Below are 22,315 nucleotides of genomic sequence, written 5' to 3'. Positions count from 1 at the left end.
GTAGAGAGAGCAGGAATGTGCAGGAAAAAAGCAGAAAAGGGCAGAAGAGATAGTAGGTTCTGGGCACCTCAGGTGTAAGAAGAAGATGCTGGGTCCTTGTAGGTGACAAGAAATGCCTAAGGAGATCAAGAGAAGGAAAGCAGGGATGGGAGGGAGATGGAGGGCAAGCGTCACCACAGCTTCTCTAGGATCACACTTTTAAAAAGGATCTAGAGAAAAGGACGGGGAAGGTGTGTAAAGCAGCATGGCAGAATGGGAAGGGCACCAGGCTAGGAGTCAGAAGACTTGTGTCTTAGTCCCACAGGCTGCTTTTTTGGCTGATATGACCTTGGTGAGTTACTTCCCTGAAATCCATAGTTTCATTTATGACTTGGACACAGATTTCCCACTCAACCTCACTGGGTTTTCATGAGGATCAAATGATATAGATGTGACAAAGTGTTATAAACTTGAAAGTGTAGTACAAATGTGAGAGATTAATCTTCAGAGAAAACTTGGAAACCTGGAGGTTTCCAGTTATTGAAGTGACCCCTGAAGATTGTGGTCAGAGAAACTCAGCACCTGAGAGGGGCCTTTCTGTTGGAAACACAGTCGACCCTTGAACAACATGGGTTTGTACTGTGTGAGTGCACTTATACATGGATTTCAGTAAATATACAAAAATATATGTGTGGAACATTGTGCACACTTGTATTGTGCTAGACTTGTATTGAAGTGGATAACCTATCCTTACATAGGCAAAAGGTGAGTAATAGTTAATGTAAAATTAATAATGTTTTAGTTTTCTTACTGTTTTATAACTTTTCTTTCAAAGAATTACATTACCATACAGTATGCCTGTCTCTTGTAATTGGAGAAACTGCCTATCAGCCTGTCATCACAGGTAAGTGGTTTTTTAAAAAAAGTAACAATGTTTCCAATACTGTATTATGAATGTGACTATAATACTGTATGCCGTAAAAATTTTATGACCGTTCATAAGTGTATATAGGCTAGGCTACCGTGAAGCAATTGTATCAATTACACTAGGCTACCATAAAGCAGTCATACTGCTGCTTCTTTATTATCAATGCATGAATTGTTATACCTCTAAATAAATATGAATTTCTTTTTCACATTATAATTTTGGGGGGGGTCAAAAGTTATATGTGGATTTACTACTGGGGGGGTGGTGTCAGCACCCCTAACCCCCATGTTGTTTGTTCAAGGGTCAACTGTACTCTCATTGCCAGTTAGTTTGCTCAGGGGGATTCTAACTTGTCTGTAATAACTCTCTTTTCCTTCCCAGGCAAGTGTGGGAAGGATTTCTCTCTCCCTTCCAGATATATGAGAGAGGCCTGTTATGAAGGTCTGGGACTTGAGAGGGTCAGGAATTTGAGCGGGTTAGACCCTGGAGGTTCCCTGGGGCCCTAAAGGATTAGTACATTAGTTATGGGCCCAGATTTTGTTAAAGCCCTTATCTGTTTTGAAAACTCCATTGTGGATCGTATAGTCTTTATACAATTTTTCCTTAGTTCTTATGAAAAGGTAGAAGAAGTAGTGAAATGACTGAACCAGTACCTAGGGTCTCCTGAGAGAGTAGGGATGAGGAGGAGATGGATTGAGTGTGCCCTGAGGGAGAGCCTAGCATTGGTTGGATTTTTCTGAATAGAGAAATAATAAAAATAACTAACATTTATTGAGCACTCACTTTGTGCTACTCTTCTAATGCTTTATGTATTTAACTCATTTAATCTTCATTAGAACCCAGTGAAGTAGGTTGTTTTGCAGAGAAGGAAATACAGGAGGTAAGAAATTAAGTAACTTGTTCTAGTCACATAACCAGAAAAGGTGGAGTCAGGAATCATACCCAGTCAGCCTGATTCCAAAGTGGTGCCTCAGAATGTGGTGTGATGTAGCAGAAAGAAGCTCAGGCTTCCAATCGGAAGGCCTGGTGGTCATCACTCTTATGACCCTGAGAAAAAAGAGTGGTTTGTGGCCTGGAATTGTGGGTATTACCCAGCCTGCTTTGGTCAACCACCAAGACCTATCTCTATGTTGAATTGGTGGGGCTACCTCCTGACATAATTAAATGTTAAGTCTAGGAGTAATTGAATACCGCCCTAGTAGTTTTATTCCCCCATTTCCTCTCCAGTGTAAGACCAGTATGGGAAGGAGGGGAGAGAGAAAAAGTAGAAGGAAAAAAAAGGAGAGTAGGAGGTGGGTGGGAATGACATCAAGCAGGAATGTGCCAGTCAGCGGGGGTAAATTTTCCACTGGGATCTGTGTGGAAACCTGATCTTGCCTCTATTTTTGGTCTCCTTCTCTAACAACTTTTTGCCAGATTGGAATTTTTCTGCACCTGTAACACATTTTTAATGTAATAAGTCTAGGAGAAACCAGGTATTATATCATGCTGGGGCCTGTGCTGTGTTTCTAGGAGCAAAGGTAGCCCAGACTCCAATTTATCCCTATAGGGGATTAGTGTATTAGTCACCCTGTAAAAGCTCAATTTATTATGATTTTGTAAATGTTTCTTTTAGCACTTACTTATAAAAGGTGAAGAGGGGAACCACGAATGTGTCTGTGTTCCATGCTCCCACCTACACACACGCGCACACACACACACACCCACCCACCCTCACCCTCTATAAATTTCATATGAACCCAAATTCCATGAAATCAAATCCAGAGGTATTGGCTTTGACCAATTGGCTTACCTTTGCTACACTGGACTTTATCCTGGTCTGGGCCAGAGCAAGTAATACAAAGGTGAGATTATTGTACTAGCCGCCCCTCAGTGGAGAATGAAAGTAAGTCAGCAGGCTGGTTACTTAGCTGTTTAGGGTGATCTGAGGGGTTACTGGGCCAAGACTTGGGTTTGGCTTGTTTGTCTGAGATTGAGCCCTTTCTTCCCCATTACTCCAGATTGGCTGTCTTGTCGATATATTTCATTGGTTGTGTAGGCCTCAAGGTAGTTGTTTCTCCTAGCTTTGCCACCTAACTGGAGAGCTCTACGGAACTCATGCCCATCACTGGGTTTAAAAGAAGGAAAAGAGAAACAGCTTGAAGCCCATGTTTACATAAGAACATGTGATGCGGTGTGGTGGCGTGGAGAGAGTGCTAGACTCAGGAGCACAAGATATAGGTTTGTATCCTAGCTCTGCCATCCAGGTTAAGAGACTGGATCTCAGCTGCCTGATTTTTGAATTTTGGTGGCTACTTAGTTCTCAGGTGACTCATCTTTTATTTCATCTCCCATCCCTCACTCATTAAAATCGTAACTCCTGCCTCCAAATGTGATATAATATAGCAGAAAGAAGCCTGCTTCCAATCAGAAGATCCGAGTTCAGCTTTCAGCTCTGCCATTTTCTAGCTGTGTGTCTAGGGGCAAATCCAAGTTTGGTCGGGCCTTAAGCTGATACAATTTTTTGTGCTTTTCTTAAGGAAAAGAATACAAAATTATGAATGTGAAGTTTTTAGGGCCTTGGAAGGGGTTTGTAGAAGTGACGAGCTGATTGATGCTTTTCAGTCTTTCCTATGTGTGGAATACAAACAATGACATGTCTCTGGACCTCTTCATTCCATTACTGCATATGTAAATGGCTCTTGATATATTTCACTAGAGCCTCAATAAGTGTGTGTGGAACTTTTATTAGGAAAATTGAAAAGACTACATACCTGGATGGTTATCAGTAAAATGTCTAAGGCTGTTGGCTCCTCAGGTGTTGAGAGAGACTTCCTCTGGCTTTGCAGCTTTGAGATCTGTATCCATTTGCCATTAAAAAATGAATAGAGCATCTCCACCTCTCTGATGGTGACTATGAGGATGTTTCCATGCCGGTCTTTAATGGGTTCATAGTAAACTCTTCCCAAATTGTGTGTCCCAAGTAAATTCTAGAAACAAACAGATTTCCGGTAGCTTAGACGATGTGCAAACAAAGCAACATAACTGCAACAAAAGACACAATAATTATCTGATGTTTCTGAGAAGCTGTTTTTTGGTGGTTGTTGTTGAGCAGACTTAAACCTATAATAGAATATGTCGCATCATACAAGTGTACTTAACAGAAGCTCAAAGAAAATGTCTTCACCGTAAGCCTGCAAAGATTATAGCAAGAGGCACAAAAATTATGTTTTTTTTAAGCAAATTTAATACCTGTAAATATCTCTTACCCACGTAGACACACCAGCACATAAACCTCAGTTACCAGCACTTGAAGAGAATCCCAGATGTTTTAAAGAAAAATGCCTGATATTTCAGGTATGCTACTTGTGGAGTTTTCAAGAGATCTACAGTAAGCTGGGATGAAGCGGGGTTGTTTAAAATGAAGAAGTGAATTGACAATGTAGCACATTGTACAGGTCCCCAAATGACTGCACATTCCCTTCAAGATACTTTAATTGGGAGATTGGCCTGTTTTGACTTATCTGCATTTCAGAGAGTTCTGTTTATTTAAAATTTTGTTAAAATTGTTTGTGAGCTAGGTCAACAAGGTAGACAATACTTTTAGAAAGGTAAGAAGAGAAGGATGCCACATTAAATGTGAAGGGGCCCAGGTAGATGTTATTAAAATAAGCAGTTTTACAAATATGCAAGGTTTGAAGATTTCTAACTTAGAGCACTGGGTGAATAGGATAAAACACCCTTTTACTTTGAATATCTATAGCTTTTTAAAATAATTAATCATCTCAGAGCTCCTGGCTGTTATTTTTGTGAGCTCACGTAAATGCTGACAAGATAGCCTGTTAGCAGGAGTGCAAAAATAGAACTGGAATTTGTGAAAGTGATAAGGATGACCTAAAAATGAATGAGCCAGCTGATCAGTATTCACATTTACAAAAACAGTGGAATGTTCCTCATAGGTAGGGACTATGTCTTTTTTTTTTTTCTTAATTTGCAAGGACAGAACACATAAATAAGAAATTTCATAAATAATTATTGACATGTTATAGAAATTCATTTGGCAGGATTACTGTTTTTAAAAATGGCCTAACTACTCAGTCAGATTATCCCTTTCTAACAATTAACTTCTAAATCATAGAGAAGTAATTGGGTAAGGCTTTTAATCCAGCCCTGTGTAGTACTACAGTCTTATATAAAGCAGTTTGCTGCAAAGTAGTACTGGCCAATCAGCAATGGCATGCTGGTAAACTGGCCATCAAAAAAAAAAAAAAAAAAGGCTTGATATATAATATGCCAATTTCTGTGGTGTAAATACTTCCACAGTAGCCTATTTCAAGCTACCAAAGGTTGTAACAACAGGCTTTGAAAATCTCTGAATACTTAACTGTTGGCTCTCCTAAGTGAGTACAAGTTGGCTCCAGCACATTACTGCTGTTAAGCCTTTAGTTATCCTGGTGTTGAGTTTCAGGGTTGGCTGCTGTTCATTAACACTTAGACTTCTGAAAAATGACTTACTCTTTCTGGCCTTGAGTTTCATCATCTAAAATTAAGAGTCCTTACAGCTCAGACATCCCTTATGCTAATCCTTACCTTATAGAATGATTGGTGGATTAAGTCAAGCAATGTATGAGAAAGTGCTTTGTAAACTTTCAAGCTTGATACAAGTAGGCAGGGTATGGGCTTTCTTTAGTGCTCCAACTGGAATTCCACCCTGGTTTATACTTACTCATTTTCAGCACTCAGCCCAGGTTTCACCTTCTCTGGGAGGACTTTCTCACCTCTCATTGGTAGAATTTATCATCTCCTTTTTTGTCCCCTACTGCTTCGTGTACCAACTTGTATCTTAGCATGACTCTGACTTTCCTGTGTATTGATGTACATGTCATGAAATCATGGTTTTTTCATCTCTGTTTCTCTGGGTTCCTTGCACAGTGCCTGGTACATAGTAATAGCTCAAGAAATTTTTGTTGACTGAAGTAACATCATTAGGACACTGGAAAATTTGATTTGCTTTGGATCAAAGTGGGTGAGTGGACATTGAATGAGACGGTCGTTTCATTTAGGCAGAGTTATTATCAGTGATTCACTGTTAGCTTTGGATATGTTGACTAATGCTCTAAACAAGAAGCACTAAAAGTCTTCCTGAAATTCTTTATTGATAGCAAATTGGGTTGGATAGCTAGCTCTGGGAAGAGCCCAATTTAAAAGAAGAATATCTTTGTGAAAATAAGTTGCAACCACGTTCTAAGGGGGCAAATTTGGGGTTCTTTAGTGCCTAAAGGAAAAACACACCATGTTAATACCTGTCATGCTATGCAATCAAGATTAGGAGATCTGGGAACCCTGAGGATTCTACAAGGTAAAGGTAAATAAAAGCCATCTGATGGCTCACAGGAATGCCTCTAGGTTATAACCACAACAAATCACAGGTCTGTCAATAAACCCTAGACAGATGCACAATACTTAGAGACTTTTATTCAGTTTGGGGTGACATGGGAAGTTGAAGGAAGTCTGGCATAGAGATATGAAGGCATGGAAAAGAAGAGTAAAATTTTGGGGAAACCTTTTCCCCCCCTTGAAAAATGAAAAAGACATAGTATTCATGAACTGTTACCTGGCTTTAGCTCACTAACACTCGTTTCTAAAAGCTGTGGAGGAGGAATCTAAAAAAATGGTACAAATGGACTTATTTATAAAACAGAAATAGAGTCACAGATGTAGAAATCAAACTTATGGTTACCAGGGGGGAAAGGGGAGGAGGGATAAATTGGGAGATTGGGGTTGACACATACACACTACTCTCTATAAAATAGATAACTAATAAGGACCTACTGTATAGCACAGGGAACTCTACTCAGTACTCTATAATGACCTATATGGGAGAAGAATCTAAAAAAGAGTGGATATATGTATATGTATAACTGAGTCACTTTGCTGTACACCTGAAACTACCACAACATTGTAAATCAACTATATTCCAATAAAAAATAAAATAAAATAAGAGTTTGCAGAAAAAAAATAAAATCTGTGGAGGAGGAAAGTTTAATATAACCCAATCTAGTTTCAGATTATTCCTGTATTTTGAGGATAAGTAGTTCGGGTATCTCTCAGTGTAAGAGGACTATGCCCTTCTGCCTCTTGGGGCCTCTGCCATTTTCCTGAGAGTAGGAAAAACAATGTGGGGTCTTGGCCACTTACAGGCTTTCTAATCTTATTATTATTTTTTTTAAATCCTAATGCTGGCAGATACTTATCTCTCCTACCTAGGTAATATTAATTCATACTTTACCTTCTTCCAAATAAAATTTAAGACCACGTCTCCTAGATAGGCTCCAAATGATACAGAATAGACTTTTACCTTTTCTTTTTTAACTATAATGTATATAATTTGTTCTATTTAAAATTTTTGTCTGCTTTTTGTAAAATGAATGCACAATAAGATGATGACATATTGGAAACAATACAGGCTTTGGAGTTATATAGATCAGGGTTTGTATCCAGACTCTGCTACTTCCTATTTGTGCAAGCTTGGGCAAGTTATTTTCCCTTTCTAGGCCTCAGTTTTATCATGTGTTAAATGAATATCAATAATAGTACTTTCTCATTATGGTGTGGTGAAGATAAAATGAGATATAGTTTGGAAAGCACTTACTTAGCACAGTGCCTGGCACTTACTCTGTTAGATAAATGAAAGTTGTTTCACGATTATTATTTATTATCATGTATTAAAGAACCTTCGTATGTATAAAATAGATAACTAATGAGAACCTACTGTATAGCTCAGGGAACTCTACTCAATGCTCTGTGGTGACCTAAATGGGAAGGAAATCCAAAAAGAGGGGATATATGTATACGTATAGCTGGTTCACTTTGCTGTACAGTAGAAACAAACACAACATGGTAAAGCAACTATACTCTAATAAAAATTAATTTTAAAAAAACCTCCCTATAGAGCAGAAACTGGAAAATAAGGCGCAGGATGCACAGTGTTTTGTATGCACTTGATGAAGGTAAGTCAGGGTGCCATGGAAACAGAGGAGGGGGAGAAAGATGGCAAGGAAGGGCTTTGTGTGCCATGATAAAATGTCTGCACCACTCTTGAAAGAGTATGAGTCAGGGAATGACATGGTCAGCATCTTTTATTGGCTACTCTGGCAGGAGTGTGGAGAACGGATTGGAGGGTGTTAAGACCGGAAGCAGGAGGATGACTTTGGAGGCTTTTGACATAACTGGAGTAATGAAGCAGTGGTAGTGATGCTGGAAAGGGGGGAAGAGTAAAATGAGATACACCATAGGTAAAGCAATAGGATTTATGTATGGCTGATGCCAATCAAGCTACTTAAGAATGCCTTTTAACTTTTCTCAGAACATTGTAAGACATGTTAGATTAGTAAAGAGACCTAAAATATTAAGTGTAAATCTCTCCAAATTTATGTTTCTTCCTCTTCTGAAAAGTTTTTTCTGTGCCTTGTCACCCCCCGCCCTTCCCCCCCCCCACCAAAAAAAAAAAAAAGGAGTGGCTTCAGTATTTCTAGACATTTTCATTCTAAAGGTCAGCAAGGAGTTTGGGCAATAGGTACTACAAAAAAAGATGAAAGTGACTCCTATTGTTTAAGCAGGTGGTGCTCTGACCTTTGATGGGCACTGAAAGGGGTAACTATTAAGTACTAGGGGGCACTGGTCACTGTGCAGGGCTGGAGAGCTCTCCAGGTGGTAACTATGGCATGAGGTACATTTCTGTGATCCCTTTTCCCTTTGGTTAGATAGAGTACCCTCAAGTGTGATCTTAGGGGTACAGGGGTTGGACTGATAAATACATTTATTTATCCAGCCAGTACTTATGGGTGATCTTCCACGTTGCCACACATGGGGGATATAGTGGTAACCAAGGCAGATACATTCCCTGGGCTCAGGGACTCACAGTGCAAGTTGGTCAGTGACCAGATAATGATACAAATAATTAACTAATGGTATTACGATCACCATTCTGAATGAAGAATGCAAGGTGCTATGTGAGTGATTCACTTAATTGGGAGATCAGAGAAAGGCTCCCTGAGGAAGTATAAAAATGAAGCTGAGGGCTTCCCTGGTGGCGCAGTGGTTGAGAATCTGCCTGCCAATGCAGGGGACAGGGGTTCGAGCCCTGGTCTGGGAAGATCCCACATGCCACGGAGCAGCTGGGCCCGTGAGCCACAATTACTGAGCCTGCGCGTCTGGAGCCTGTGCTCCGCAACAAGAGAGGCCGCGATGGTGAGAGGCCCGCGCACCGCGATGAAGCGTGGTCCCCACTTGCCGCAACTAGAGAAAGCCCTCACACAGAAACGAAGACTCAACACAGTCATAAATAAATAAATAAATAAAAAAGAACGTGAATTTCTTTAAAAAAAAAAAAAAATGAAGCTGAGATCTGAAGGATAAGTAGGGATTAGTGAGACAAAGAAGTAGAAGAGGATTCCAAGCAGAGGAAACAGCATTTAAGCTAGCAGAGGAGACTGAGAAAGAAAGACAGGCCAGGAAGTTGGAAAAATCTGGAAAGTGTGGAGTCATGGAAGCCAAGGGATGTGGCAGTTTAAAAAAGAAGAGAAGGACCAAGTGTATCACATGCTGCTGAGATGTCAGTTGCAAAGAGGATTTAAAAGTGTCAATTGGATATAGTGAAACTGAAGTCATTGGCAGGGATGGATCCAGGTTTTGTAGGGGCCTGTACCACACAATTTTGGGGTCCTCTTTAAGATAAAGAATACAAAATTACAAATACGAAAGTTAGGTATAAAAGTGAATTTTAAAAAAAATAAAAGTGAGTATTTAGACTGAGAAAGAAAATCTCCCCAAATACTGGAGTATTTGGAATTTCTGATCCCCTTTCCCTCCTGGGTTTCTTTAGGCAGTTTATCACAAAGATTGTAACCCAGCTTCCCCTCCCTAAGCACTCCACGACTCTCACACTCACAGGGGATCATGCAAGTGAGGGGCCCCGAAGCTCAAGCTTTATGAGCATCATCTGCCTCTGATTATTGGTGGCCTGAGAGAGCAGTTTGGTAGGCATGGTGGTAGCAAAAGTCAGGGAAAGAGCTTAGAACTAAATGGGAAGTGAGGAAGTAAATGGAAAAGGAGAATGTTGACCACTCTTTCAAGAAGTTTGGTTCTAAAGAAGAGAAGAGAGATTGGTAGCTGAAGGAGGGAGTGAAGAACTGAGATCCAGAGCACATGTGAGGGAATGAGCCTTTGGTAGGAGGAGTGAGGCTTTATCTGTTGGAATGGGGGGGAGGGGGAGGAAGAGAAAGTAGCATCAGTGCAAGGAGGCTTTTCAATTTGGCAGTGGAAAAAGAATTATTTCCCATTTATTTTCTTAATGAGTTATACAGTAAAGTGTCCCCTGATGTGGGGATGGAGAATGTGGGGAAGGGGAAGGGATGTGGTAGAATGGAGAAGGTTTTAAATAGTTGCCTTGTAATTTGGGAAAGTGAATTTAGTGGAGAAATGGAATGGGATCACAAGGTAACCTTACATGTGAGAATTGTAGTCATGAATTTAACATAAAACCAATCATACCTCACCCCCCCTTTTCAGTGATGTTTTTTCTGTAGCAGTGTGCAACTACTCTAGTGTAGACATGTTGGATTCATCCAGGCTTGGATTTTTTTCCAAATAGATAATATGGAGGGAGAGAGTAGCCAGAAATTTACAGGATTTTCAAGGGAGTGATTATGATGGGCTAAGTAATCTAAGCTAGACAAGGAGGAAAATGACCTCAGAAGGGGGCTGATGCAATATGAAAAGCGATGGGGGTCAGTACCCTGGGGGGCCAAATCCAAGAGCTGTTGCAATGGAAGTAATAGTTGAGTAGGGCACACTGACCATCATGGCCTCCCTCTAGCCCCTCAGTGTTTAACTGCAATGGCTTGTGACAGCCTAACCCTTCTCATGTTACTGATATCAGATGAAGGTGTTCTAGGAAGCCTCTAATAAACATAAAATAAAGAGCCCCGTTTGAAATTCTAAAGTTGTTCAGTCTGTGATCTAAGCACGTCTGGGCTGTATGGTGGGCTAATGGGAGGGTCCATTAAGGACTCCTGGGAAAGAACTTTACTCAGGGACCCAGGAGCCTACTGGGAATGAAGTTTATCCTAAAGAAAGAGGTGTTTTTGAGGTACAGTGGCTTGATCCAGCTCAAGCGGGTCAGTGATGAAAGGAAGAGGCTCTTTGAATTCAGCACAGTCATCGTGGCCCAGCTCCAAGAACTTCTTGAGCTGAAGGAGAAGATTCTGTAATCAAGAGTGTGTTGAAGTGGAGAGCACGTTTTTTTAAAATCTTACTGAGGACAAAAGGCAAAGTACCGCCTATGCAATGGAGTATAGAGGACAGGAGGTTTAAGGGTTACCTTTCAGAATTTATTATAATAGAAAGACAATAATTATTATTATTGCAAGGAGTCAGATTATTGCATGGGTTAAGAAATGGAATTCTTGTAATTGCAGGTGGGGGTGGAGCTGTAGAAAATCTTTTTTGTTATTATGACTCTATTTTTATGCTTCAGCTGGTATGGCCTGGATGAACACAGCTTATGTAGATTCCTGTCATGTGTATTTCTGGGGTTGATGTAACTGACAGCTTTGTAGGTAGATACCCATCCCTGATCAAGGCTCTTCGATATCTTAAAGGCCCCAGTTCTATGTTGCAGATGTTTTTCTGTGCTAAGAAGCACAAATTCATATACTATCAAAACAAAACAAAACAAAACAAAAAACAATGAAAGGGAAACCCAGAAGAGACTGGTTAGAATTCAATATCATTTCTAGGAGGGGCTCTGTAACCTACAAAGATTCTTGCAGGGCTTGGGGACCTGATCTGATTGGGTTAATAGTACAGAAGGATTAAATTCAGAATTAAAGGTAACCTTTTAAGAAGTTTTTTTTTTTTTAAATTATCAAAAATGTATGCATATGCCTTTGCATCGTTGATGCCATAAGCATCAAGCCAAGAAACTCCTTAAAATATCTGGGGGTCTCTTTCTCTATCTCCATTTACTCATAGATGCGCAGGATGCCAGAGCATCAAGAGGTCTTCAAGAGAGCTAGTCAAACTCTTATTTTGCAAGTGATGAAACTCAGACCCAGAAAGGAGAAATGAGTTGACCGATTAACATCAAATCCAGAATTCAAGTCTCTTTACTCCTTGTTCACACCTAGACTCTTCAGGTTAGACCCCTGTTCCTCTTCCAGGAGACTGCCAAAAGCACAGGTTCCCTACAAAGGCAGGTGTGCAGCTCAAACTGTTCAGGAAGACTTCATATATCCTTTCCAGGTAGGACTGGTAACTGAACTGACATGTTTTTCTAAAATTTCCTTGGAGGTCTGGGTTGAAACCTGGCCCCTCACCTGTAACTGGGCTGTTGCTGCAAGCATCTTCTGCCGAGTTTGTAGTACTGTGGATGAGGACATGGAGATAGGTGTGCTTTGCCTCAACCACCTTATATCTTCCCACATACAAGACAGCTGCAAAAGAAGTCACGAGGTCATATCATCGTCCAAACCAGTACATGATTTAGGTTGTGGCATCAAAGCAACGTAGGGAGAAGGAAACCTGACCCTTGATGTTTGTTCTCCAGTCCATTTTCAGATACATGCAAAACAACTTTTTGATCTCTGTCCAATTGGAAAAAGATCTGAATGTTAATGAAACAATCAGATTCACATTTTAGTCTTTGCCAAATGATCCCATAACTCAGAATAGTGGAGACACAATCTGACAGGATAGAAGCTTCTTTGCTTTGAAAATGTAGTGTAGATACTATTTTGGCATTTTTAATGACATAGGGCAAATCAGGGCTGAAAGAGACCTTTGAGATAATTTACTCCCACCCCAATATTTTGATCACTGAAGACCCCTCAACCCCTCAACTAAAGTTTCAGAGATTTATGCACAGACTGTTGGTGCAAAATGGGGAAGAATAAAAATTAGAACTCAGGATACCTTTGTGAACCACAGAAAATCTTGTGTAATGGAACTGGTGTGAGAGTCATCTATTTCAACAATCGGTATTTGATCTTCATTGGTGACTAACATATTGTCTTTGTAATAAAATATAACAGCTATGTAGAGTCCCCTAAAAAGAAGAAGCAAAATAAAAATTGTCCTCAATCATCTTCTCCTCCAAGCCTGGATCATGGAAAAAATATTTTTGGACATGATAAAAGATAATTTAAAATATACCTATGAGCATATTCTTAAATACCACAAATTTATTGGCTATCTTGTCCAAATTTTCAGAAGAAAAGTGAATTTTGCATTCTTTTAATAATAAAAAAAAGAAATTTCTACCAAGTTTCCACTCAGACCAAAAGCAGCAGATTCCTGAGAAGCTAAGACTTCCTGGAAAAACTACATAGGACCCACCGTTTCAAGGTCTTCACGAACTTGTTTGAGGAATGGAATAGGTGTTTCAGGCTCCTAGAGACTGACTGCTTGCGGCCCGTGGTTTGTAATTTTGAACTTTCTGGAACACAGAAAAAAAAAAAAAAAACAGTGTAAATTCCACTGGAAGAACAACACTCTCAGTGCCTTCTTCCCATCTTTTTGCCTTTCTGTCTCCTGTCCCCTCAGTGTCACTTTTACTCAGTTTCATGTAGGGATTCAGCCCATTCATTCCGTCAAGACGCTTTTGTATCTTGAGATGCCAGTAGTTAATGAATGCACAGCTCCTCAAAAATGTTGGAAATGAGTAACATTTATAACTCCAGGTGAAGTCACTTAAGTGTTTTGTTTATATTCTCCTTATTTATTATGAGGTGGGATAAAAAGAAATGGGATCAACTTTTGTCCCCAGCTCCCAATGCCTTTTAATAGTCACACACTTCTCAATGTTGGCAAAGCTCTCCTTGTTAGTCTGCATATTCCGTTAAATTTTTTTTTCATTATAAAATTAATATAGGCACATTGCAGGAAGTCTGGAGCATAGAAAAAAAGAACAAAATCCCACACATGTCATCCTGCCACATTAGTAGAACCACTGCTAGCATTCTGGGGTAGTTTTTTTCCAGTGTGTATGTTGGCTTACAAAAATAGTTGTAGGCATAGGTATGATTATCCTCATTATTCAGAAGAAGAAACTGAGACAGAGAGGTTAAGTGGATTGTCCAAGATAAAAAAGGCAGTACCCAGAAAAACAAACATTTGTTCACTGAATAAATATTTATTGGTACGCTACTATATGTTAGGTTCTATGGTTACAGTGATGAACAAATCATCCATTGCTTCTGTTTAGCTCTTTTATTTACAACTGGAGCTCTCACTGATAAAAGTAGTAGATTTCCTGTAGCAGTCTTTGCAAACTGTGCTCCCTAGAGCTGAACTAGATGATCACTGATTTAATTCTCATCTTAAATGTAATTAATGAAGGGAAGCTGAGGTTATTGGGGTCATCACCAAACTCCTGACAGACATGTTACTGGGGATGAGAACATGGTCCATATCACTGCTGTTGACATGGAAACCTGGGCGGATGGCCCATGGCTGAGGCCCAGTGTGGCTCTGCCTATGATCCTATAGGAGCAGTTGGGAATGAGCTGATTGACACAAGCATTCATGCCAGCTTCAAGCTTGTGTTGGTAATGGTTATTCCTGGCAGAACAAAGCAAAGGCATTTTTTTTTCTAACTTGAACATGTATTTTGCTGGTTATATTCTACTTGAAAATAATGCTGCTGGGACTTCTGATTAAAGGCAGCATATTGAACATATTTATCACATACTACTATCTCCCAAAATCTTACTAAAAGCAGAGTAAAGAGATTTAAAAAAGAGGAAGTGACATAAATCTATAAAGGCAAAGAGATGGGAAAGGAGACAAAAGCAAGTGAATTTTGGTAGCTAGAAAGCAGATGGACAGATGGATTTAGCAGACCTGAGAAAGCTGAGAAGTAACCTGACTCACCCCATGGGCACCATATACTGCTGGAAGAGTGGTGAATGTGGAGCTAAAATCAGAGGGTTTTGTTGAAATCTGTTTAAAAAGTAGTTAGACTTCTAGATGTCCTCTCCTACCCTTTCCCCACTCTAGAAGAAAGCTAGTAGCGTATTCCCTGGAAAGCATAAAAACAGAGATCTTTAGAGTGAAAGATATGGTGTATGGTTAAAAAATGGAGGGAGGGAGTGGTATGTACTCAAAACAGGTGGATTAAATGAAAGTTTCCATACAGAATATTTCCCCAGTGGACTCTTGGAGCAGTGGTACTCAAATTTATATTCTCCAGGCAGAACACTGGAAGAAGCATCTCTGGAGACTCTGGTTAGCGTAAGAGTACACCTAAAGATTCTGACATTGGCTTTATTGCTTTCCTAAAGATAAGGACATGCCAGGTCACCCTGCAGTGATCTGTATAAGTAAAGAGCACTATCCATGTGCTCAGAGCTTCCCAACAGCTATTGTGTTCTCTTCTCTTAAATCTGAGTACACATCCAAGGATCACTAGGCAGTTTTAAAAGCATGTAACAGAAAAAACACAGCCCAAAAACAAACAAAAGCAATTTAGAGGGGAGACCATGTTGAGAAAAGAAAACATAAAATGAAACAAAGCCGATCATTAATAGCCTGAGAGACAAGCAAAGACATTGCATCCTTGTAAAAAAGATAAGGGTCTGTAAGAGAAGTATTCAGAGAACAATAGAGAGCATTGGGAATTAAACATATCTTATCAAAGTCTGAAAAACCAAATAGAAAATAAAATTGGGGAAATCTGCAAGAAAGTGGAGCAAAGAGACATGAGGATGGAAAGTAGGAGGGGGGGGGGAAAATAAAACTAAATGGCTAGAGCATGAGGTTCAGTATCTGAATAAGAGTTCTCATAGGAGAGAGCAGAGCAAAAGGAGGGGAAGAAATAATTAAAGAAATAATTTAAGAAAACACCCCATACTTGAAGGCTGTAAGTTTCTGTATTGAAAGAGCTTGCCAAATGTGCAGCACAACAGACAAAAATAGAGCCACATGAAGGTACATAACAGTGAAATTTTAGAATACTGAAGGTAAAAAGAAAACTTAAAACCTTCCAGGGTAGGAAAAAGTAGATTTCATATAAAACTTCTGGAATCAGAATGGTATCAGACTTTTCAGCACTGAAAGCTTGAAGGCAATGAAGCAACACCTTCAAAATATGAAGGAAAATTATTTCAGTTGGGAATACTATACTTATCCACTTCTATACTTATTTATCCTAAATAAATATTAAATAGAATAAATACATCTTCAGACACTTAATGTATCCAAAAATTAGCTCCCATGTATCCTGACAGGAAGCTACTAGAGGAAAGGCTCCACCAATGGCAGACAAACCCCAGAAAAAGGAAGAGATGGTAAACAAAAAGGAAGAAATCCAGTATTGGAGAGTGGCAAGAAGAGTCCTCAACGTGGTGGTGAAAGGAGATCCTAGGGTGCCAGTAAGTAACAGACATAGAGGCAGCCAGTAACCAGGCTAGATTGGAGCAGGTCAGAGAGGTCTATGAGAGGTTTCTTTAAGAAGATGCCATTTGAAACAATACTTATGGATCTGATCGTACTGAGAGAAAATTGATAGAACTGGAGAAGAGCTTGGGGATTAATTGGTTATAACCACATGGAAAAATAAAAAAACACATAATAAAAGTTGATTATTATCTACAGAGGAAACAAGTTATCCAGGAAAGGAAAATAATCATAAAATTTATATGATCATTATAATGTTAGCAATAAATATTGATCTTATTAAAATGACTATATTAGGAGGATGAGGGAGTAGGAATTACATGTGCATATAAGAGGGTGGAGGGATAAAAAAGAGAGAAATAATCATCTTCCTTAGATAATAACTATATGTATATATATTTTTTTAACAGACAAATCATTTTAATGAAGGACCAATTCTACTTTGTATATTTTTTTAAAAATCAAGAATTAGCAATATAAGCCTGTTATTTAGAGATATGGAGAAAATATCAAAATAATTGAGCCTCTAGGGAATAGAAAATGGAGGATGGGAGAAATTGTTTTTTCGTTCATAATAAAGTTCTTCGTAGTGCTTTACTTATTTTAAGTAATTCAGTCCTCAAATGGCTGACAGGTTTATATAATTCTTATCTGCATTTTACAGGTGAGCAAAGTGAGGTATAGAGAAGCTGGCAACCTGCTTATTAAGGTCATGCAGATTTGTAAATGTCTAGCCTGTATTTGAACCCACATAATCTGGCTTCAGAGTATAGTCACATATAACTTAAATAAAAATGAAAACTCAACTAAAAAAATTAGACTAAAAAAAGAGAAAAATGAGAAATGCTACTACCAGTTGGGAAAGGGGCCCATGAAAATGTCAAATATTCCAGGTCTCCTCCAGTTTGGGCACATGGTACAATACAATTGTACTTTTGGAGCTCTTGTGGTTGGGTTGGGGCCATGTGACCAGTTTTACCAATGAATTTTGAGAGTAAATGATAAAGTCTTGTCCATATGAGACCTTCAAGAGTCTCTTTTCCTTCTCCCATGGGTGCTGAAATGTATTTCTAGAAAGAGGATCATGACAAGACAGAAGGACAGCCAGCCCTCAGCCAACCAGTGGTAGACCTATAGCATGTGGGAGAAATAAATATTTTGGGGGTCATTTGGATACTACAGCATGATATAGCCTATCTTGACTGATACAAGGTCTAAACTCACTTTTCTCTTAAGAACCACTGTGGCTTCTATTCTGTCTCTGCTTAGTTCAGGGCTCTGGAGCAATGGTTGGTTTTCTGGACTCTGGATGCAGCAGATCTTTAGCTTTTAAGTGCTTGGAGCATAGAGAGCTTATGCTATTCATACTGGTATGTCTAGCACCTAACACATAGGAGGCAGTGTTTCAATTAATGTTTGCCAATTGAAAAACTGGATGATAATTGAAATTCACTCCTGTAGGGGACAGCTTTAGTGAACACAGTTGACTTCTTTATGATTCATTATGTATGTCAGGGCATCAACCCTGTGGACAATAAAGGCCACTCAGCATCTCCATTGAATTTCCATCCCAGTACTAAAGATGCGAATTAGCTGTGGCCAGTTCTTTAGCCAAAAATAGAGAAATTAATGTGGGTTTTGGTATTTCCCATGCAGGGCTTTGGTAGGAGAAGGGATGTTTTATTATTAGTTCTGCATTTAGAATATGCTGTGTATCTATTGAGTACTCCAGGCTCATTACAGTGGAGTCAATGATTACATTTTAATTCTAGGACATATAAAATGCTGAGGATGGAGAGCACCTCATTCTTCATTTGGAAGAACAATGAAAAAAAATAAGCTAGAGTTTGCAAAGTGCCTACTCATGCCAGATGAGTTTAATACATTATCTAATTTAATTCTTGTAACAGTCCTGAAAGATACGTATTATTATGCAGGTTTTTTTCTGATAGGGAAGCTATGGCTCAGAGAAGTTAAGTGCTTTTCTTAAGTACCCACAGTAAGTGGGTGAACTGGGGTTTGAAATAATTGTTTTTTCTAATTATAAAATTTGTAAACCATGCAGTATCAATATAGTTTATTTTAAATAACAATTTTGTAGTTTTCTGTATGCAGTACCTAATTATCCTTAATTTATCCTTTTAGATTTAGAGAGATTTATGTTGTATCATCTCAGAAGGTCATTTCTTTTATCCTGGCATATTATAGGTCAGTGTTCCCCAAAGTTTGTGCCTTGGAACACTAATTCTGTAAAAAATGTTTTACAGCGGCCAGGTAAGTTTGGAAAATGCTTGCTTAACCAAATTCAAAATTTCTTTTTATTAGAGTCTTTAATATTTTAATGTCTATTTTACATTTCCAAGAGAGGGATATATAATGTAACAATTTCCAAATATACTTGACTAGAGACCCTTTTTCAGCTGAGCATCTTATAGAACCACTCTTATGTGGTACTGTTTAAATGTCCAAAGTACATTTCAATATAAAAATATTCCTCCCTTTTGGGAAGTTCTACCTTATGCCTTACTTAAATCTTTCTTGATACTGTGTGTATATTTACATCCCTGTGGGGTGAAAATAGGTACATGATAAAAGTTGGATGGCAACCATAGAAATAATTGGGCTGTCTAGACAATCATTTCTTGATTGTTGGAATGTAATCCAGTAGTAATGGGGAGAACATCTACATCCTCAGATAATATAAAAAATAATCCCTCATTCTCATGAGTAGTTTTAGCTTTCCCCCTCTGATAAAGCCCAAACACAAAGTGGCTTATGAATTGCAGAGAATAATCTATCCAATTGCTTCATTATTTTTGCCTGCCATGCAGGAACCAATGGGCAGGGAAATGATGGAGAGGGAGAAGAAGAGAAAGGAGCCTAGATAATGCCTGTCCTGGTTAAATGGGCCCTGGATAACTGAGAACTGAATGTACTTTGGTCGGTGTGGAATGTTGAAGGCCCTGGTCTGGATAAAGTTTTCCTAGAGATCCGAGAATGAAATCCCACTTGGATTTCCTAAGCCTCTTCCACGCATATTTACATCTCCTAATGAACCAACCACTCATTAGAACATTATTTTCTTGCAAACACTTGCCCTCATTTCTAGCTATAGCCAACATTTCTGAAGGGCTCTTTTGTCATAGCTATACAGCAATTGGGAACAACTTTTTGCTAATGCTAAGTATGATTTCTTTATACCTAGTCAAAACTCATTTAACATTTCTTAGTTTCAACCATAGATTATTAACCTAGCTGGTCCTGTAGTGCCCTGAATCTAGAGAGTACAATGCAGTTAGAGATGTGATGGGTGAAGGAGCACGGAAAATGAAAACTTTATGGAACTTTAATTCTCCAAATAAACCTAAGTGCCTGCTCCACGAATCATTACACAGATCAGAAACCTGACCCTGTCCCATTTGAGCAGCCCAAGTAGAAAATAATCTTTTTAAAGCTTCTCAGAGATTTTCTGGGTGTAGTTGGCTAGGTCTAGAGAATGTATGCTCTACTTTCTCTTGAGCAGTAGTATAGGGGAAGATTAAAATTCAGGGTGAGATTAAAATCCAGTGCCCTGTCCTGATGTAAGGGTGGGAGACAAAAACGAGGTGTGGCAGGAAGACTGGCTTGGAGAAAGAAAACCTACGTTGGTATCTTGATTCTGTCTCTTCTTGGCATTGTGACCTTGGTCAAGTCACTTAGCCTCAGTGATAATTGCCAAAATGAGGATGAAAAAGAGATATTGGATATGAATTGTATGTAAATTTTATAATAAATGTACACAAAAGTTTAATATTATTGTTGCTGTTACAGTTGGTTGTGCTTCCTCAGGGATGTTCACAGAATTTTTTTTGCAGGTGAAAAGTTTGAGGGTGAATATCCCGAAGACTCAGCACACTGAGAAGTTTTGTGAAGGTACAATTTAAAGGGAAGGGAGCTAATGGCAGCTGCAATTTTTCCTGTGCTTGTTTTCAAACTGTTCCTATGGAGTGAGGGTGTGAAAGAAAGAGGAAGGGAAGGAAGGGAGAGGGAAGTCTCTTCTGAAGGGTTAAAGTAAGATAGTGCTGTAAAGTGATTCCAGATGTACAAATATTAATATCTCTCTCCCTCCCTGATGAATGAGAAGGTATGACCCAGTTAGGAAACTGCTAAAATTACCGGCGCCACCGAGACCTCAGTCGATGGCCCAGCACAGATTTTTATCCTTACCCCGGCAACTATAATGCTGATGAAGGGCTCGGACCTGCTGCAGCAGACCTTCCAAAACTTCACTCTGTCCCTTGTGTCTGGGCGCTCTGTCGTCATAGTCTTTCCAGTCTATTGAACAAAAGAAACAAACAGAGTAAAATTTTCAAGTAGGGGAGGCCTCTTCCCTGCACTGCCTCGGGAGCTGAATTTTGCTCATACTACCCACAGACTGTGTGGATAAGCACCCAGTACTTGCACAGCTAGCAGGCATTACCAAGGGTTTGGAAGCTGCCATTTTTCAGGCCCTGTGCAAAACAGTAATTGTGGTTGGTTTCTTGTGTTGGGCAGTTTTAAGGCAAGAGAAAATGGTAATTGAAAGCCAAAAGAAAATAGAGAATTTGGGAGTCCATCTTCCCCTCCCCCAGCTCCTTACCCTCCTTTTCAGCGTCTGTGTCCTAATCAGTTCCCCTGTCACCTCTCCACTCAGCACCCCAAGTCGCCACTGGATTTCCACAGTAGGAAAGAAAGGGGTGGGAATGTGCAGACTAGATGAAATCCACGGTCCCAATGCTTTTATTGTAGGTTTGACACTTTTGGCCAAATTGACATTTCTTTCCAAGGAAAGAGCCCATGTCAGATGCCAAGAAATGGAAATCTACATTTTGCTCTAATGAATGTCTGCTTTGGTTAGCTGGCACAGCAACTCCTGCACATACTCAGAGCCACCAACCACCCTGTCTGCTCAGTCTCTAAATATACAGTATTAGCTTACATGGCAAATTTAAATTGCAACACCCACTGAGATTTTTCTCCCCCTTCTATTTTCATTCCATTTGGCTATAATGATATCAAGAGTAATAACCCGTACGGGACTAATGTCAAGATTATAATTCTGCTGTCTCCAACTCTAGATTTTTTTTTTTTTCGGCAGGTCAGTCATTTCATAGTCCATCCCTATTCTCTTTCCCCTGGTTTTACTTTCTGGATCTTTCAAAAGCAACAACTTTAAGTGCTTCTTGGTTGAAATGCTTTCTCTAAAATTGCTAGACATTCTTTTCGAGAAAAGCCAGTTAGTTCACACGTATATTTGAGGCTTAAATTCTAACTGAACAAGTTTCAAATTCCCTCCACCTAGAGTTACTTTAAAATATGGAGTCTCCCTTGTTTAGAAACTTAAGCAGATGCCATGACAGTTAAAGTTAGGTAAAAACATTCCACATTGGTCCATCCAAGGCCGAGTAGTACAACATAGTTAGAAAGAATGCAGGTTCTGGAGTCAGATAAACCTGGGTTTGAGCCCTGGTTCTTCTGATTCCTAGCTCAGTGTCCGTAAAACAAGTTACTTACACTGACAGGGCCTCTACCCCGTAGTATGAAAAAAGAGTATAGTATCTATCTTGCAGGATTTTTGTGAGGATTAAATGAGAGGTATATTAGCTATCCAGTGCAATGTTATGTGGAAAACCTTATGTAAATAATAACTTAAAAAGAAGGGAACTCACTGATGGAAAGTTAACTTCCTGAGTGGTGAGTAGGGAGACATCATTTCTTACCTTAGCAGATAATTCCCTTTGGAGAGGAAGGCCTCAGAGATTTTCTAATCCCTCCTCCTTCCCACCTTCCCCCATGTACCCTTCTTCATTTTACCTCTTAGAAGGCTGAGGCCCAGAGATAACCATTCCAGTTCTAAATTTTTCAGCTTGGTGGTGGTGGTGGCATAGCTAGGAGTATAACATAGTCTCATGACCCTCCGTCTAGTGCTCATTTCCTTATACCATGGACATGTTT

The 22,315-nt window shown here is 39.4% G+C and overlaps 1 protein-coding gene across 1 annotated transcript in view; it reads right to left on the bottom strand.

Moving 5' to 3' along the window:
* Positions 1–22,315, bottom strand: part of ANKFN1 (ankyrin repeat and fibronectin type III domain containing 1) — a 155,155-nt gene that overhangs the window by 41,471 nt on the left and 91,369 nt on the right. Inside the window, exons 8-12 of the mRNA XM_068531301.1 lie at positions 20,549–20,656; positions 13,283–13,382; positions 12,860–12,992; positions 12,265–12,381; positions 3,661–3,876 (exon numbers count right to left, since the gene is read on the bottom strand). Coding sequence (XP_068387402.1) covers positions 3,661–3,876; positions 12,265–12,381; positions 12,860–12,992; positions 13,283–13,382; positions 20,549–20,656 — 674 coding nt within the window. The remainder of the gene's footprint in view (positions 1–3,660; positions 3,877–12,264; positions 12,382–12,859; positions 12,993–13,282; positions 13,383–20,548; positions 20,657–22,315) is intronic.

The sequence above is a fragment of the Eschrichtius robustus genome, chromosome 20 (assembly GCF_028021215.1).
Source record: "Eschrichtius robustus isolate mEscRob2 chromosome 20, mEscRob2.pri, whole genome shotgun sequence".
Lineage (NCBI taxonomy): Eukaryota > Metazoa > Chordata > Mammalia > Artiodactyla > Eschrichtiidae > Eschrichtius > Eschrichtius robustus.
The sequence above is the reverse complement of the archived record's forward strand: the minus strand, read 5'-3'. Positions and strand labels throughout refer to the sequence as shown.